The 19,812-nt window shown below is 35.4% G+C and overlaps 1 protein-coding gene across 1 annotated transcript in view; it reads left to right on the top strand.

Moving 5' to 3' along the window:
- TAF4B (TATA-box binding protein associated factor 4b) overlaps positions 1-19,812 on the top strand; it is a 125,850-nt gene that overhangs the window by 68,110 nt on the left and 37,928 nt on the right. Inside the window, exons 11-13 of the mRNA XM_038543622.1 lie at positions 1,280-1,410; positions 6,758-6,883; positions 13,395-13,451. Coding sequence (XP_038399550.1) covers positions 1,280-1,410; positions 6,758-6,883; positions 13,395-13,451 — 314 coding nt within the window. The remainder of the gene's footprint in view (positions 1-1,279; positions 1,411-6,757; positions 6,884-13,394; positions 13,452-19,812) is intronic.

Here is a 19,812-nt window from a genome sequence, read left to right as displayed (position 1 = left end):
GACGTTTTATAAAATCACATAACAAGCTCAAAAGCGCCAACTAGATTTTATTCATCAGTTGACTTGACTTATAGTGGCCTTCCTCTATCCAGACAGGTCTCTCTTTTCAAGGGAGTTTGCAGCTTTGGGAGGGATGCACGAGGAAGAGTGGGAGAGGAAGGGGACTTCATGTTGGCAGCCAGATCGACTGAATCCACCCTGCTGATCAGTGCAGTGACAGGTGTCACAGCCAGATAGCCCTCACATCCTATAGCCTACACTTTGAAGTTTATCATTCATTATGGAATAATGTCAAAGAATGTATTTAAGATTTGTGGGCTTATAATTAAAGCTTATTTTTGCTATACTGATTCCATTTTGATGAGTATATGAGTATGTTTCAGATGAGAGTGCAAAAGCAAATTGATATGTTTGTTTAAAATAAGCACAATAGTACTATTAAAAATCTCATTTAAATTAGATGACACAATTCATTATATCTTTAGATTTAGGTCTCTGTTGATACAGGTGGTTTTACTGAGCTGAGGAATTACTATTTAAATACTGATAAGGTTGCTTTATAAATGAGCTTCTGCCTTTGGGTATGTGGCCCAAGTTGTTTTCCTGAGTCTTTCTTCCTAGTTAACTGAAAGAAGAGTAGAAGTTTGGTTTATCTATGAAGGGAGATACAGTGAAATAGAATTTATTAAAATGAATGAGTGAAATGATGAAGCTTTGACCCCATTTCAACTTGTAAATTAATTACCAGGTCAATTTATCAGAACATGAGTTAGTGCAAAATAAGCATGATTGGTAATGGACAAAAGGAGTGTAGGCATGTCTTGTAGACAAGGCAGTAGCAGACCCACAGTCTCAATTCATTGAAATAAATGTCATAAATTGTTAACAGTGTCAAACAGGGCAAAATGTAATTTTCTATTTTTTTTTAATTACTAAAATTAACAGAATACGGCACTAATTTCTGCAGTTACCATTTTCCTCCCTGAACACTAGACTTGATTTGTGTTCTTATTAACTTTGTCCTATAAATGACCTTGCAAGGAGAATGATTCTAGAGGCTAAGTGAAACAATGTCTATATTTTCTGAGGCTTCAGGCTAGGTTTTATTAATGTAATGTCTAAGATCTTTGAAGTTGTGACTTTACCAGGAAAATCATAATCTCCAAACCTTTATTCATAATGGGTATGACTTCCAGGGGGAACAGAATACCTGCTGTGCTAATTATTTCAATTATCAGCCACTACTAAAACACGTAATGGATTTTCTCTGCTTCTACAGGTAAAAAGCATGACATTACAGAACTTAACTCTGATGCTGTGAACTTGATCTCCCATGCAACACAGGAGCGATTACGAGGCCTTCTAGAAAAACTGACTACAATTGCTCAGCATCGAATGACAACTTACAAGGTAAAGGAAATCGTTAAAGAAGTACAAACTCTTTCTTCTTTGTCATGTTAAAGGTAGTTTTTTGGTATGGATGCATATTTGAAGTATATGTTTAAAGAAAATGGTTGAGACATAGTCCATATTGGTAGACAAGAGTTTCACTCCTAATTTGCCTGATTTAGATATGCTTACATGACAAAATTAACATAGAGTTTAAAATTGTACCCAAAGGTTCTGTGTCAGCGTAGATTGAAATACGCATCTGTTCTGCCTGAGACTTCTATAGCTTTTGATTGGGAAGGAGAATATATTAGAATAGAATGTTGGATAGCTTTGTTCTCTTCAGTGCTCTGTACTCTGCTAGCATTGTTGTCCTTTTTAATAAATTAAATAATTGTATTGAGTGCTAATGGTCGGGCTGCTCACTATCATTATTGGCTGCTTTTTAAACAAATTAAATGCAAGGATAGCCTGTCTTGTCTCTAGTAGTATGAACCAAATCACTTGCCATCATTAAGATGAAAGCACTTGATTTATCTGTATTATGGTTTTAGTGGAGAGCGAATTTATTAGGTGATGAAAAAGAAAAAGATAACCTTTTCCCCCTATACCAAGAAATGTTGATAGCTAGATCAAATATTGTGCAGTGTGGTATGTGGATAACCTTATAAGGTTTTGAGTTTGTGAGAGTGGTCATTGTCACGATGTCCTAGCCATAGGTTAAAAGGAACTCAGGGAAATAGCAGCTACTGTATCACTCATAAGTTCCCTGGAGGAATCATTCTATTTTCTCTCCTTTCTGCTTTATTTTGAACTTTGGAAGAACTATTGATAGTTGCTTATAGGTCTTTGCTTGTATAAATCTTCATAAGAATATGCAGGACCAACTTAAATGAGTGATCATCAGGAGAAAAAGCTATGGGGGAAAAACAGTATCAATAGTTCTTTTTGTGTGTTTTCAGAAAGAGTCCATTTCTTCTAGGTCCTGTTTTGTTAGCATACAGTTGTTTATAGTGTTTTCTTCAAAAATCTTTTTATTTCTGTAAGATCAGCAGTAATGATCCCACTTTCATTTTTTACTTCAGTTCCTTAAAGTATAAAAGTAGGTTACTGATTTGAGATCTTCCTTTTTTGATGTAAGCATTTACTGCTATAAATTTCCCTCTGAGCACTGCTTTCACTGCATTCTGTAAGTTTTGGTACATGTGTTTTTCTTTTCATTTATTTCTAAGTATTTTCTAATTTCCTTTGAGATTTCTTTGATCCTTTGGTTGTTTGAAAGTATGTTGTTTAGTTTCCACATATTTGTGAAATTTCCAATTTCTCTTTTATTGTTGATTTCTAGCTTCATTCCATATGGGCAGAGTAGATTCTTTTGTGATTTGATCAATTTAAATTTATATAGGCTTGTTTTGTGGCCTAATGTATGATCTCAGAGAATGTTCAGCCGGCGTTGGTGGTATAGTGGTGAGCATAGCTGCCTTTCAGAGAATGTTCAACGTACACTTAAGCAGAATGTGTATTCTGCTATTGTTAACTGGAATAAAAGTTCATAAAAGTCTGGTAGATCTAGTTGGGTTATAATGTTAGGTCCTCTATTTCCTTCTTGATCTGTCTAGAAGAGATATTGAAGACATTTGAACTGTTGTTGTAGAACTATTTCTCTTTTTAGTTCTCTCAATGTTCACTTCATATGTTTGGGGGTGCTATTGTCTGGTATGTATATCTTCCTGGTGAATTGACTCTTGTCAATATATCATGCCCTTGCTTATCTCTCTATCTCTTTTAAAGATTTATTTCTTTAAGAGATAGAGAGTGTATGCCAGTGTCAGAGGAAAAGCAGAGGGAAGGAGAAGGAAACAATCTCAAGCAGACTTTCCGCTTAGCACAGAGCCCACCACAGGGCTCCATTACATGACCCTGAGATCATGACTGGAGTGGTAATCAAGAGTTGGACACTTAACCAACTAAGCTACCCAGGCGCCCTTGTGTATCTCTATCTCTTTTAACAATTTGACTTAAAGTTTATTTTACCTGATATTAATGTAGCCATTTCTATTTTCCTTGATTATTTGCATGAAATTTTTTTTCTATCCTTCACTTCCAGTTTATTCATGACTTTTCATCCAAAGTGAATCTCTTGTAGACTTGTAGTTGATCAAGTCTTTTATGCATTCTGTTAGTCTCTACCTTTTGAGTGGGCAGTTTAATCCATTTACATGTAAAGTGATTATTGATAAGGGGAAAGTGCTATTTCACCATTTTTCTATATGCTTTGTAGCTTTTCTCCCCCCCTCCCCCCACTTCTGTTATTACTGCCTTTTTGGTTTCATTTTTTGTTGTTACGTACTATTTGGGTCCCCTTCTCATTTCCTTTTGTGTATACTTTTTTAGATATTTTATTGGTGGTTACTTTGGGGATCACAATTAACATCCTAAATTTGTAATAATCTAGTTTGACTCAAAATCAGTTTGCCTTCAGTATTGGGATGTGGGGAAAATTTTTTTTTAACTTTTTACTGTAACTTTTTAAAAGTCTTTAAAATTTTTCAAACCTGAATTCTCCCCTATTTCTACCTCAATTGCCATGTATTTTCAAAGATAAATGAGTGAACTTTTATTTACAATGGGCAGTTTCTATGTAAAATGTAACTGTACAATTTAGTATGAAAGAGAATTTTTCCAAGTAGGGTTTACTATTATGAGTGTCATCCAAATCTCAGATGGAATTCTTCTGTTGTATATCAATAGCATATGTTCTAAGGATTTAGTTGCCCTAGGCAAAATGATACATAGTATCTACCCCACCTGGAACCTCAGTAACTTAACTTAAAAGCTAACACTTCCTTAACTTTTTTGTCTGTACACTGCCTATCTTGATTGATTTTCCCCAGTCTGCCTTTCCCCACTCATTCCTTAATACAGTTAATACCACTGTCTGAATTTGTAGCTACATTATTATCCTTCTTTAAACAAATAAATAATCATTTAGTTATATTTGGATATAGTTCAAAATTATACTTATTTTGTAGGCTTTGATATTATAATAATCATTGTGTCACAAATTTAGCCCTGTCCTTATATTTCAGTTCATCCCTGATAGGATTTATTTTTGTCTGTACAGTGTGGGAAATTTTACCCCATGAATTTCACAAAAGCGAGCTTACTTTTATTAAAAGCAAAATTCCATCATCTCTTTCCATTTGACATCCATTTACTTTTGGTAATCTTTCACATGTTTATATATAATTATCTAATTAATCATAGTCCATAAACTGAGATTTAAGTAAAGAAGTAGAAAGTGACACGTGTGATACAAAGCTTTTGATCTAGTGCCAGGTGTTTTCCCACTGAAGGTATATTACAGTCTTCTTCTGTACACCAGTAGCTATAGAGAAGCTTCAGTGTTTCTTTTTTCTTTTTAAGATTGCTTTATTTTAGAGAGAGAGCATGTACTTACACACACATGCATGCAAGCTGGCAGGTGAAAGGGATAAAGAGAGAGAGAATCCTCAAGCAGACTCCCCGCTGAGTGTGGAACCTCTCTCGGGGCTCAATCCCAGGACCCTGAGATCATGACCTGAGCCAAAATCAAGAGACAGGTGCTCAACTGACTGAGCAACCCAGGTGTCCCGTCAGTGTTTTCTAGTTGAAAGGGGCTGTAATGCTTTCTTTAGATGGGATTTGCTTGATTTGCTTTGTTATCATTTGGTCTGACTCCTTACATTTTCATTGTTAAACCACTCTATTTAGTGGTGCATAAAGACTTCAGTTAGGCCAGCTTGGTAGAGAGGAAACAATGTTTTAAGATTGGAGTTACTGTTTAAATAAGGTTGGAGAATCAATAGGAATAGGGGAGGCACTCATTTGTTTAATGTCTGTAAAAATAAAGGAAAGATGCATTAAGCCAGATACATTTGTATCCCAAGTTGGGAGAAGAAGCGATTTTAGCACAGGGATGAGATTGGGTTAAATTTTAGAAAGTCTGTGCCCCTTTTTAATTTAGTATTTGTTGTCCTTTTAAAATTAAATTCTGTCAGTAAACTATCTCCAGAGTATCTGAGCACAAAAATGGTAGAGATGAAGTATTTAAGAAACCACTGGTTATTATGTTTATGCCTCATGGTTGGTCTATAATGTATTCCATATTCTATCATATTATTTAACTTTAAAAGCATCTGAGAATTCATTTTGTATTAAACATGAACTAAAATAAGTAGCACTAATACATCCTTGTTCGTTATACTACGTAATACTCTTTTGATCTAGTTAAATACCAACAATAAAAATTTAATTTAGAAGGAATCTCGGGCATATGAAATCTCTTGGTCCCAGTTAATTGAATCAGCCATAAGCATGGGATAAAACAAAGATGGGATTGGTGCTGTACCTATGGTTTCTAAGCCAGGCACTGACTATTGGACTAAATGTTTAAAAACATTTCAGTTTTCCTATTATACAGTCTCCCCTAGTCTCCATCCCATAGCTTGAATGTCTGAATTACTTAGATGACTAGATGGCAGGATGTCTTAAATGCTGATTGGGAAGATTGCCCACCACTAACCCCTCATCTTATGTGTATTAGAGAGTAAAGATAGGTAGTCATATCAGATGAAGAAAATTACAAAATATTTAGATTGGAAAGCACTGTCTTACACTCTAGAATATCAGAATAAATGACACTAAATTTTATCATTTTATGAAGCGACTTAAGACAAAAATACTTCATTATGGCTTTCATTTTTAAGTTGTATATACACTTAATTTCTTTGACTATAATTTCTACTCAAGTTCATAGCTTAAAGGAATCCTCAAAACAAGGCTTAGGATTTCAAATGTTTGCTATTTTATCTTATATTGCGTTTTGATTAAAGATGTACTCACTTGTCAAGGTTAGACCAACACAATAATGGAAACAAGGTTGATAACTTTGATCTTTGGTCAGTTTTTTAGTGAAGTGATTAGTTTTTGGGTTTTGGTTTTGTCTTTCACGGACCTAAGATTTAATTAATCATACTAAGGTCTGCAGAGATGGACAATAATTTAACTGAAAAGATTTAGACTATAGATACATGGTACACTTTCTTGCTTTCTATTTGCTATTGTTAGGATCTACTTGGCTTCTCTTTTTTCCCCTCTGAATGTGGCCTACTAGGAAAGCTCTGAAATTTAAATGCTTAATCACCTCTCAACTTTTAAGGATGACTAAGGTTCTTTTTTGTTTGTGTCATCAGAAATACCAATAACCTTCTGAAAATTTAGCCCTCTATGTATATGGGTATTGTTGTTAGCTGATTTATAATACCTAATGTAGAATGTATTTAATCCTAGGATCATTGTAACACTTTCTTTTTTTCTTTTTTTCCAGGCAAGTGAAAATTACATCCTGTCTAGTGATACCAGATCACAACTCAAGTTTCTCGAAAAGCTAGATCAATTGGAAAAACAGAGAAAGGATTTAGAAGAAAGAGAAATGTTACTTAGGGTAGCCAAGGTAAGAGCCTATGTGATTTATGATTGACCATGACCTGGCAAGGAGGTTAGAATTGGCTTTATTATTGGCCAACTGTCCTGTTTTTATTAGGCTTTTAGATTTCTCTGAAGGACTTCTTTAAATGAAATTATTAATAAAATCTCTCACAGCCAGAATGATATGAATTTCAGTAATTATTTTAAGAGGTATAATCTTTTGTCTCCTCATTATCAGTTCCTGTGTGTCTAGGATCATACTTACTACCCCCAACTAAAAATTGTTTGTTTAAAGATTTATTTATTTGAGGGGGGGTGGGCAGAGGAAGAGAGAGAGAGAGAATTTCAAGGCAGTCTCCCTGCCCAGCATGGAGCTCCCAGGCAGGGCTTGATCTCGAGACCCTGAGATCATAATCTGAGCTGAAATCAAGAGTCTGGACACTTAACTGACTGAGCCACCCAGGCACCCCCCAAGTAAGAATGTTTTTTTAAAATGTTCAAGGTCTTTTTAAGGATATAATTTCATAGGTGCCAAGTTGAATTGGAGAGAGGAAAGTTTGGAAATTTATGGGTAAAATTAGGATTAATAGGATTATATGGAACAAAAATCTGCCCAGAATGGGCAGAAATGGGTTAGAGAATAAAAGAACAGGTAAAAAAAAAAAAAGGTATTTATCTTATAAATATATATAATATTTTTATTTTTTCTCCTTTATTGGAACATTTTCCTGGACTGTTAGTGCTAGATGAAAGGAAAACTAGTTTTACAGTGATTTGCCTCCTGTTGCTTCACATTTCTCTGTACGCATAGTCCTAAAGGTTGGGCACTAGACTGATTTTTTTTGTTTTAAACACTTTAGTTTTAATTTGTAGTGTTATTGGCAGCCTCCCCGTTTAGAGTATTTCACATACTAATCACTTTTTTAAAAATTAATTTAATTTGAAGTACTTCATACTTACAGGAAAGTTGTCAGAACTATACGAAGGATCCTCATCTCCTTTTCTCAGATGCCCCCATTTTAAACACATACTGCATTTTCTCCATCTCCACCTTTTCTATACACACATGCACACACACCCCTTATCATTATTCTCTTTCATCTCTGTGTCTTTCTTTCTTTCTTTCTTTCTTTCTTTCTTTCTTTCTTTCTTTCTTTCTTTCTTTCTTTCTTTCTTTCTTTCTTTCTTTCTTTCAGATTTAATTTATTTATTCATGAGAGACACAGAGAGAGAGAGACAGAGGCAGAGACACAGGCAGAGGGAGAAGCAGGCTCCATGCAGGGAGCCCGACGTGGGACTCAATCCCAGGCTGAAGGTGGCGCTAAACCACTGAGCCACCCGGGCTACCCCTTTCTTTCTATTCCAAGGTTTTTTTTTGTATATTTACAAGTTGTACAACTATCATCTCTAATTAGCCTTTCTCTGAACCTTTTGAAAGTAAGCTTCAGCCCTGAGGTCCATAACTTCTAAACGTTCTAGCATATATTTGTGAAAATAGGACATTCTGCTGTATAACCCAGTATAACACTGCCATGTAATCCACAAACCCCATTCAGATTTTACCAACTGTCTCCTCCCAGTCTCCTTTTCCTTCATGGTCCATTTTCCCATTCAACAATATGTGTTTCATTCAGGTTGTCATCTCTTCAGGCTCCTTTAGTCAGATTTTATGACTTTCTCTTTGATGTCTTTGACAGATTTTAAGAGTACAGGCCTCACCATCTGTAGGGTGACTGATAATTCCTGGGTTCATCTGATAGTTCCTCATGACTTAGGCTATGAATTCTTAGCAGGAATAGATACATTCTTCTCAGCTAATCCTGTTGTAAGACAACCTTGATCACCCAGTCATGTGGGTGCCTGCCAATTCTCTCCATTTCAAATTTGCCATTTTCCCTTTTATAATCAGCTTTTCATAGGAAGGTATTTCAAGATTATACCAATATCTCCCTCCTCACCAAACCCGCACCTATCAACTTTAGTGCCCATAGATGATATCTACCTGAATCAGCTACCTCTATGATGGGCACTACTTATAAATATGAAAGGTGATTTTTTAATTTTCATCATCTTTTAGATTTACTAGCATTCTATGTGGAAGAGCTTTTCTTTCTCTTTTATTCATTCATAATAAAATGGCCTTGGATTTCTATTTGATTCAATAGATTATAATCCATTACTATCATTATTTATTTTGATACTCAAATTCCTCCTGAGTGGGAGACTCTTCCAGCTGGCACATCTGTCTATTACTCATGTTGCCATCATTCACTGAACTTACTCTTACTTTTGGCACAATTTATTCCAGGCCCAGCTTTTGCTTGTCTTTCCTCAGCCCTGGAATCAGCCATTTCTACAAAGAATCCTGCATCTTTTTAGTTGAGAATGTTATCCGGAAACCCAAGAATAGAATGTACAGTGTGCTCATTGCTACATGTAGACCCTTTCAAATGGTGGACAGATCTGGGAGATAAATTTATGGTGTATGTATATTACACATGTAGTGTATATATTCTAAAACCATAAGTTTATATAGATACCTCTGACTCTAGTATCTTAGGGCTTTGTCTAGCCTAAATCTTTCTGTGTTTATAAATACTTTTTCCACAGTCAGAAACCTGACTCTCATTATCCTTGATATATTTACTTATGTCTTCAATTTACTTATTTGCTCAGTCTAACTAATCTCCAAACAGCCATGCTGGCTGCCTCCTCTGTTTGCTACCACTGTTTCCCCTGCCCTCATTTCAATGCCCAGGTAATTGGCAGTAATGCCCACCAGCCCATGCTTTGGTCAGTCTCTCTAGCCTTTCATCATCTGGCATTCTTGGCCACTGATCTATACCCTCATGTGCTCCAACCCCCCACAAGGATGTCGTGCACCACAACCTTATCACTCTGCTGCTTCTCAATGGCCCACAATCTCAGTCCTCACACTCACCCCTTCTTGCACTGGGAAGAACAGCTGGGATAGGAAGATGCTCTTCCTTGACCCGTCAAGTATTTTGTAAACAAGCACACAGCCAGTGTAATGAAGTGGTTTATTGGTATTTTATTTCCAATTACTATGCTGCAAACAAGATCATAAATTATTAAATACTTGTTTACTTATTATTGGATATAATATTTTATACTCTCACTCTCTCTTGGTTTTTCTTTCTTTACCAGACTTCTAAATATTAGAGTATCCAGGCCCAGTCCTAGGGCTTCTTCTCTGCTTCTGTCTTAAATTTATATTTCCAACTCAGTCTACCTTGTGGAACTCTGGACTTGATATAGCTAACTGCCTACTAAGTCTCCATATGGTTGGCCAATAGGCATCTCAAATATAATGTGTCCAAAAGAATTTCTGATTTTCCTCCCCCCATAATACCTTTTACTCTCAATAGGTTTTCCTAACTTAGTAAGTGACACTATTATTTGCCCAGATGTTCAAGCCGGGAAATCCTAGGAGTCCTGTCCTCTCCCTACATGCAGTTCACTTCCTGTTGTGTTTCCCAAGTGTATTAATCATCTTCTGTTCATCACCGTTGTCACCACTCTGGTCTAAATCATCTTTCAGTGGACTTTTAATAAAATGTCTCCTAACTGATCTTTTCCTTCTACAATCTGTTTTTCATACTGTTGTCAAAATAATGTTTTCATAACAAATCATGCGTATCTCTGTTACTTGAAAGCCTTTAGTGACTTTCTCTTACACTTAAAATAAAATCCAAATTTCTTACCAGATTTTAAAAGATACCTCTCATATCCCTCCCTTCTTTACTTGCTCTGCTCCAGTCACACTGACCTTCTTTGGGGGTGCCAAGAGGGCATTGTAGACTGCTAATTAGGCATCTCAACCTTAAAGTTGAGTTCCCATGTCCTACATCTACTTTGGCCTTTTACTGCCTTAGAAAGTTGGCATTCTCATCTTTCTAATTGCTTAGGCCAGAATCCTAGGAAATCATCTATTCTCTTTACTTCACACCCTACATCCAATCCATAAATCTAGTTGGCTCTGCCTCCAAAATATATTTCAAACTAATCTCCTCTGCTATGACATTAGTTCAAGTTTCCCTCACCTTTTTCTAAAACCACAGTTGTTGTAGAGCAGTCTCCTAAGTTGTTCTGGAAGCCTGTGCTTCTGATCTCAGATCTCTACAGTGCTGCATCCATTGCATAGCAGCCAGAGTGATGCTTCTAAAGTGTGGTAGCAGTGGCATGTCACTCCTGTGCTCCAAGCCTTTTAGTGGCTTTTTAAAATTATAACTAGAATTAAACCCCAACTCCATATCTTGGCCTACATGGTCTCCAACGTTATCTCTTTCAACTTTTCTCTATGGCCCAGCCACTTAGGCCTTCCTTTTTTCCTCAACTTTCCCAGGCTTGTTCCCATTTTAATGCTTTTGCAATAACTGTGCCTTTTGCTTATTCTTCCCCCAGAATTTTGCGTGGCTGCCTCCTTGTCATTCAGATCTCTACTCAAATGTCACTTCTCTCAGATGTCTTCTCTCCTGTCCTAGCAAAGAAGTACCCCACATACATTCCTTTCTATCACATTATCCAATTTTCTTAATAGTGCTTATCATTATGAGCAATTGTATTTATTTTTCCCCATCATAAATGTGTTACATATCACAACTGTGTTTCATTTTTATAAAATTTTTTGTTTTATTTTTTTCTCTTCTTAAAATATAAGTCACTCAAAAGCAGAGGCTTTGTCTTGTTATTTCATTTCTATATTTCCAGGCTCAGAATAGAGTCACACAGAGTAGAATTTATTTATGAATAATTAATAAAATATTGGTTGACTGATAAAAACTTGATACTCAAATGTGCCCATTTCATACTAGGCAAAAATCATACACTTACAAATATATAACATACATACACATTTTTAAATAAATACATATGTACACACTTATTATCCTATTTTTTTTTTTTTAAGATTTTATTTATTCATGAGAGACACAGAGAATCAGAGGTGGAGACACAGGCAGAGGAAGAAGTAGGCTCCAAGCAGAAAACCCAATGCAGGACTCGATCCTGGGACTCCAGGACCACACTCCGAGCCAAAGGCAGACACTCAACCGCCAAGCCACCCAGACTGGGTGACCCCTATTGTCCTATTATTATAAGTAGAATAATAAAGGAGTTTATTGTAGTTCGGGCTAAAGTTAAGTTGTTTTAGTAGATAGGAGACAAAATGAAGAAAAAAGTTACTGGCTTTTGGTAGCCTTATATAGGTAAACACTTAATATGTTTAAAATTACAAGGCATTCTTGGGGTGTGTGGGTGGCTCAAGTCCATTAGGCGGCTGCCTTTGGCTCAGGTCATGATCCTGGGGTCCTGGAATCAAGCCTCATTGAGCAGGGAGTCTGCTTCTCCCTCTCCTGCTGCCCCTCCCCTTCTGGCTTGTGCTCATTCTCTCTCTCAAATAAATAAATAAAATCTTTTTTTAAAATTACAAGGCACTTTTAAATCTAAATGGCTTCTTTCTTGTACTTCCCTTTAACAAAAGTACTGATACATCAGTAAAACATATCACATAACTTAGTAAATAAGAAAATATTTTAGCTTTTATTTTGCTAGCTATATTTAGTTAGCTGATGTTGCATTTCATAGAACAAATATTCAGCTTTATAAGGAGTTAGAAAACAGAATGAGAAAAAAGAATACTTCTGAGCATATTTCTCAGTGGACAGAAGTTCATAGTCTCAGAAATGAAGTCCCTTACCTTTTGCTTCATCATAGCATTGCATATAGAAGGTAGCTCTCTCCTTCTAGCAGTCCTGTAAGATTATTTATTTTTGAATGTTGAATTGAATCAATATGGAAAGCAATATTCAATAAAAATTTATTAGGCATTTACTTGTGCATAGTATTCAATTGAGTGCTATGGAGGACCCAAAGATGACAAGATAGTCTAATGAAAACGTTGGGAAGTATTTTCTATATAGTTTTTAAAAAATCATACTTTGAAGGAGATTGATTTGGTTCAAAGTCAGGTTCCTGGTATTATATTATCTATTTTTGTTTTTATTTTAATTCCAGTTAACATACAGTGTTATATCAAGTATACAATATAGTGATTCAACAATTTCATACATCACCCAGTGAGATCCTTGATTTTAATAGTCCTTGAAATGCCATGTTTTTCCAAAATGGCTTCACCTGAAGATGAGCCAGTGTTGATTGCTTTCCTTCATTTGAGCCAGCAATTATCCTTCTTTTCTTTCCCTTCATCTGTACCATCCATTTTTTAGTTTTTAGTGTTCTAACAAGAACAACGTCATGCCTCAACTGGACCTGACTGACATTGTTAGCATCATTTTCAGTATAAGCTTCCTCGGGGCTAGAACTGCAGCAGCCGGCCCAGATGATGAGAGGGAGGGGGCGTAAAGGAGGGAGTGCACCAGACTGGGTTGAGGCATTTTCCCCCGGAGCTAAGGTTTTCAATCACAAGAGAAAATTGTCATTTATTAAATATTTAACGGCAACTATGGTGTTTAGATGCTAGTAATTTCTATTAAAATTTTCTTTTCCTTTGATAGAGTCGTTCCAATAAAGAAGATCCAGAACAGCTGAGATTAAAGCAGAAAGCCAAAGAGGTAGGACTTTCAAGTTACCATGCTTGTCTTTGTGTTGGAGGGAAGGTTGGCAGCTCTCTCCTGGCAATTAGGTCAGGGTTTATTTTGCTGTTGCATACCATTTGCAGAAGCCTTGGGGAAAGACAGGAACTGCTGAAGGCAAGGGCAGTCCTTCAAATGAGGTCAATGAGTTATGTGCTCTCTTTTTAAAATTTATTTTCAAGGCTTAGGCCTGTCTAGAAATGGCTCTTTGTAAAACTACAGCAGTGTACTTGGAGGAATATAATGTGGGATTAAAAAAAAAAAAGAAAGAAAGAAACTTCTGAGATTTAGCATCTGGGACTGTACAATAGGCTACATTTTTCCAGGGTAATTGTTCGTTTTGTAAATCTGATACTGCTTATAATTCTTTGGCTGGGAGGTGGTACTGGGATTTAGTTTTAAATGGAAAACGCCTCTGGCTTTTAATTTTCTGGGCCCAGCAGTTTTCTGTTCTGGAATGGAGCCCTTGTTTCACACAGTTCATGTTTAGCTGCAGGGGTTTTAGTTTATAGCTTAGACTGGTTAAGCTTTTACTCCCAGAGGCCTCTGCATAGCAACTGTAGAAATCAACAAATAAGTTCATTTATGTCTGCAGCCTCCTCTCAGTAGCTGACTTTTTACATTTCCCAATATCCATTTCCTGACTTTTCTAGCCCCAGAGAAAAAAGCTCCACTAATTGGAGCTTATTTTAATTGAGCCTTAATATTGGATCTCACTGGAGTTGCCCCCAGAGCTGCTGAGAACAGAAGGAAATGAAAGTACCTAAGGTTGAAGATGTGGTGTGTGTTTGGGTGTGTGTGTGAAATTTTTCACTTGACCTACAGATTCTTTTCCCTGCTGAATAAATCATCAAGCCTGTTCACATTTCTGATTAAGGATCTGACAGCAGACGATAATAAAGACAATTGAGGTGTGAGACGTGTGATATGGAGCTGAAGAAATTGGTTTCTATAGTTACTTGACTGATTTCATGCAATTTTTAAGGATCTTTGTGCTAAATAAGAGTGATTTCCTGAGCAACCTTTTTCCTTAACTGTGCCTCTTGAACTATGAAATTTGTTGTTGCTTAACATTGCAGCACTCGGCTCCTAGGTGCCAGCAGCAGCAGGTTATTTATGAATGTTTTAAAGGCCCTTATTGTTTGGATTAATGTAGGAGCTGAGGCAAAACAAATGGAAATCTAGTAAGATTCTTCCAATCGATGTGGTGTGTTTTCACTAAAATAGAGAAGGAAAATGCATGAACTCTGGATGCAGAGGTTTCTGGATTGAGATCAGGAGAACTGGAAAGGAAGAACATTAGAAAGGATTGAAGCCAGAAACATTTCATTTCAACAACAGAACACTTCTCATACTCATTTCTTTTTCAGTGGAAAATTTATCTAAAGATATTATCTAAAAAATTAGTATGAGAACCTTACCAATTACTCTCTTTAAGAAAGCCTGGCTTCATAGGTTATTTGGGAATGGGCAACCTATTGTTGCTCTGAAGCACAGGCATTCCCCTTTTTTAAATTAAGGACTGATTAGATGTTTATCATACTTTCTTCCAATTCTACCTACTTTTGGGAAAATATATATCAGAAAGCTTGCCCTTTTATCTTTAAAAAAATTTTCCTGTCTATTCCTCTTTCATAAACATCTGGATTGATTAATTTTTCCTTCAGGTTTGTATAGAATGATTTTATTTGGTTGGTTTTTCATTTAATGTACTTAATTATTTCCTGAGGAATGAATAGGTGGACAGTATTTTTATTTTTTATATTTATTTTTATTTTTTGTGTAAATGTGTAAAAAAAAAAAAAAAAAAAAGGACCTCTCAATGAGAGCCGGTGGTAGCAAACTTGTTTTTTACCCTTTTTGCACCTCCATTATTTCTTTTTCCTAGCAAGATTTAAAGGACTGTATTTCTCTCTCTCAAAAAAAAAAAATATATATATATATATTTTGAAAGTTTTCTACTTGCTTACTATCCTAAATCTTTGTTTAAAAAAAAAAAAAATCAAATACACTGGCTTCATTCCAAGAACAGAGACACTCTTTTAGTTGCAAATGTTTGAGGAAACTACAATATTGTCATTTTTGTCATTCCTCTGTCCCCTAGAGCTTTTAATAACTTTAATATTCCAAGGGTCTCTAATTTAGAATCAAACACACAGGGATACCATATTTTGGTTGCAAAAATCATTGACCTTATCTTCATATAGAGTTGATAGAGTTGAAGTGTTCTCTTGTATGGTAAGTTGTAAGGTTATCATTTGGGATATGCCAATTGTTATCACACTGGTATAAACTGTAAAGCTTTTGTTTCTATTGTTATTTGATATTTGGCTCTCTGGGCAGTTTTCTTTGTTCAATTGTGAAAATTAGCATGGATTTCTTTCAGTTGCTCTATTTGAAATTGGTTTACTTTCCTTTCCCAGGTAACTACCTACCTGAACTGGTCATAGGAAATAGATTAAAGAACAGCACTTTATGAGTGCAGAACTCCAAGGAAATCTTTAGAGAAGTTGTAGGCTTTATTGATCCTGGGAAATGTTTTAGCAGTGATGTTTGTCATATAAATATTAAATCTGAACTTGAGTCCCCATCATATACACTTTTATAATTCATGGTGGTTTCAACTCTTAAGGATTAAGAGTTTCAATCTTGATCATTTCTCTTGTGCGTTTTCTTCTAATACCATTTTAGTGTCTATTCATTTCTTCTTTGCATTCTGGGTATAACGACAAACTGTGTTTAATTAGGCAGGTGTTTATAAAGGTGGTTAATAATTTCTTTTCATCCTTCCTGTAGGCTTCTTGCGATTTTGTCATTCTTTATGGCACTTAAAAAAATAGGCTGCCTGTGGGATTTGCCTCCAGTCTAGTCTCAGTCCATTGAAGTAGCTCCGGCTGCATACTGTTCTTATTGACCTGACAGGTTATCTGTCTATTTGAAAACCTTCTTGTTGTCTGGCTAAAGTGTCTTTGGGTATCTCTGTAATTCAGACATTTTAGTTTCAACTTTGGGGCAGTTCCCCCCCCCCCTTTTTTTTCTGTTTTTGCCTGAAAAAAATAAAAACAATAATATTATAAGCATTCTATTGTTAACTTTATATTTAAATATTGATACTTTTAAATTCTGATTTTTAAAAATTTTCCTACTTTTCCAAAATGAAAGTACTGATGTTCCTCCATTTTTACCATTTATGAAAGGTTTAAAATAGATTACTAATTGCCAAATTCTAACTTCAAACAAGTAGGTACATCTTTGCTTAACGCAGCTGTAGACTTGTCGAAATATGTACCGCTTGTCCTAGATTACCATCTAGCCTTCGACGTTTTCTTTTCTTACCACATCATCCAGAATTCTGAGGGGCAAGCCACTGACCTTGTAGTTCATATATCCTGATTCCTTAAAACATTTGTTATATATAATGTGACCCTTATTTCCTTTTGAGTATCTTCTTTCTCCTTTGGGAAATGTGAACTCAGCACATCTGTGCAGAGTAAGACAAAGAATTCATTTACTTCCTTTTAACAATTCCTAGCATTCCCACTTACATATGTTATCAGACAATAGGAGAAAGAAAAAGGAATGCAAGACGTGTACCTGCTAGTACATTAGCTTCCCACTGCAACCTGTAGAAACTGGGCAAAAGTATTAAATGATTAAATTGTGTGGCAGATTAGAAAATTTGAACCCTGAAGTACTTAGGATTTTTGTTTATAGAAAACATAGAACATAAATACTACAAGTAGTGCAATTCTCCATAAGGTATTATTGTACAAGAAATAAAATAGTGAATCACAAGACTTGTTACTGATTAGAAAATGTTATTTCAGTATGAGAAAGACAAAAGATATTTTTTAAATGAAATTTTTACAGATATGGAGTCAGTGAAATGTGATACTTAAGGCTAATTATTAAATCATCGCAATTTCTATTTAAAGTTTTATGCTTATTCTGCGTGAGCCAAAACTCAAGAAACACTGGACAGGATAAAGTGAAACTTGTCATTAAAAATATATTCTATCAGTCCAATTAATTTAGTGTGGAGAAGGCATTCTTAAAATGACAAGTTGTGAAAAGCTTATGTACATAGAGAAAAAGGTGCAAATATTTCAAAACACTGATAGTCCAGGACAGTGGTTCTCAAACTTTGGTGTATGTGAGAATTATCTGGAAAATATGTTAAAACACAGTTTGCTGGGCCCCATCCCAAGTTTATGATACAATAGGTCTGGGTTAGGCCTGAGAATTTGCATTTCTAATAGATTTCCAGGTGATTTGCTATTGCTGCTGTTGCTCTGGAGATCATACTTAGAACCATTGGTCTAGGAGGGGAAGGAAAATCCATCACTGTTATTTTCTCCTTGACTAAATGGTCATAGAAAGTCAAACAAAATACTGTGGTTTGAGAATCTAAGAGTTGGCATCTTGAGCTGGCATAGTCTAATTACCATTCAATGAGTTCTCTCGGAGTCAGGAAAGGTATACTCATTTTCTTAGTGGGTATTTTTATAAGAGACATTCATTGGTTGTATCTCTTAATTGGTATACCTTACATAGGAAAGGTAATATTTTGTTTAGAGCATCATCAGAAGATTGCATGCATTAATTTTGAAGTATAGGATTTGTATGGCTTGAGAGACATTCTACCTTTTGGTAGAAGTATGTATTATAAATGAAATTGAACAACAAGTCAGAAGTCTTTAATTCTAGATTCAACTAGCCTTTGTCTGCATCTCACTTTGGAGAAGTTAATTTACTTCTTTGAACTTACTCCCATTTCCTTCTACAGTCGATCCTTGAACAATGCATGATCCTCCTATGCAATCGGTAATCCACATACAACATTTTTTAAAGAATTTATTTGAGAGAGAGAGAGCACATGAGCAGGGGGAGGGGGAGAAGGACAAGCAGAGTCCACACTGAGCAGAGGCCCAACATGGGACTCAATCCCAGGACCCAGAGATCATGACCTGAGCCAAAGTCAGACACTTAACTGACTGAGCTACCCAGGTGCCCCCCCATTTATAACTTTTGACTCTCCTCAAATGTATTTACTAATAATCCTCTGTTGATGAGAAGCCTTACTGGTTGATTAAAATATAGTTATATATTCTGTATGTTATATACTATATTTTTACACTAAAGTAAGCTAGAGAAAAGAAAATGTTATTAAGAAAATCATAAGGAAGAAAAAATACATTTCCAGTACTACACTACACTGTATGGGAAAAAATCACATATAAGTAGACCCATGCAGTTCAAACCCATGTTGTTCAAGAGTCAACTGTATTTTAGATTAATGTAATAGTACATGCTCTGCTTACATTACATAGCTGTCATAATTTAGGAAAAGGTCAGGTTTTATAAAAGGAAAAAATAGAAGTTTAAGAACATTAGCTATAGAAACAGTTAAGATAGAAGCCATCAAGCTCTTAAATAAGTAAACTTGGGATTGACCCATGGATATGTTAGTTTTTTTATGTGTGTGTTTTCTTTCAAGAAGACCAGAAAGAAGATTGAAAAGAAAAAAAAAAATGTAAAGGGAAGACATAAGGGGAGGGAAGTTCTATAATCTAATGCAAATTATATTTGTATTAAACAATACATAAATTATTATGTTTAAGGAAGAAAGTCTAATTGAGATTATGTGGAATGTGCTATTTTCCTGAAAGGTAGGGATGAATTAGAAGGGTTGACTAGCAAGGCCTTGGACTCTACATTCCAGATTCCAAGTATCTCAGGTGTTCTGGACAGTGTCTTTGACATCATAAGAACTAGTGTTAGTGGTTAGGAGAAAAAAATACTCAGACCATGTGTTGTTGAGCTTGGTGAAATGCCTGACTAATAATTTTCTTTGAGGGGTTGAAAGGGATCCTGTGTTTCTATTGTGGTATTCCTGAATTTTAGGTGAGGTAAGGGTAATTTTTTGTAACTTGTTTTGTTGGTTCCTTTGGGTTAGGGTTCACTGTTAATAGTGTTTAATATGGTACTATTTGCTTCTTTTGTAGTATAATTTAGGATTTAAACTTGTTTTTCCCAGTAGTTTGCAGTAAATTAGAAGTGATTATAAGCATTACTGAGAATTTTAGTTTGGTCAATCTTTACAAAGCATATCTAAAATTCTATTTAAATTTTTACTATTAAAAAAAATCTGTTATTTGATGGTAGGGTTTTATTGTTATTTCTGTGTACACTTAATTATGAAATCTAAACAAGACACTATTCTTAATTCTTTGCTAAACTCAGAATCAGTAGTGTACTATATTTCTCTTGTTTTTTAGATTCTTTCAAATATTCCCATTTGGTGGCATTAGCTACTTTCATCGCTACTAATGTATGTGTT

This window comes from Canis lupus, chromosome 7 (genome assembly GCF_011100685.1).
Source record: "Canis lupus familiaris isolate Mischka breed German Shepherd chromosome 7, alternate assembly UU_Cfam_GSD_1.0, whole genome shotgun sequence".
Classification (NCBI taxonomy): Eukaryota; Metazoa; Chordata; class Mammalia; order Carnivora; family Canidae; genus Canis; species Canis lupus.
The sequence above is the reverse complement of the archived record's forward strand: the minus strand, read 5'-3'. Positions and strand labels throughout refer to the sequence as shown.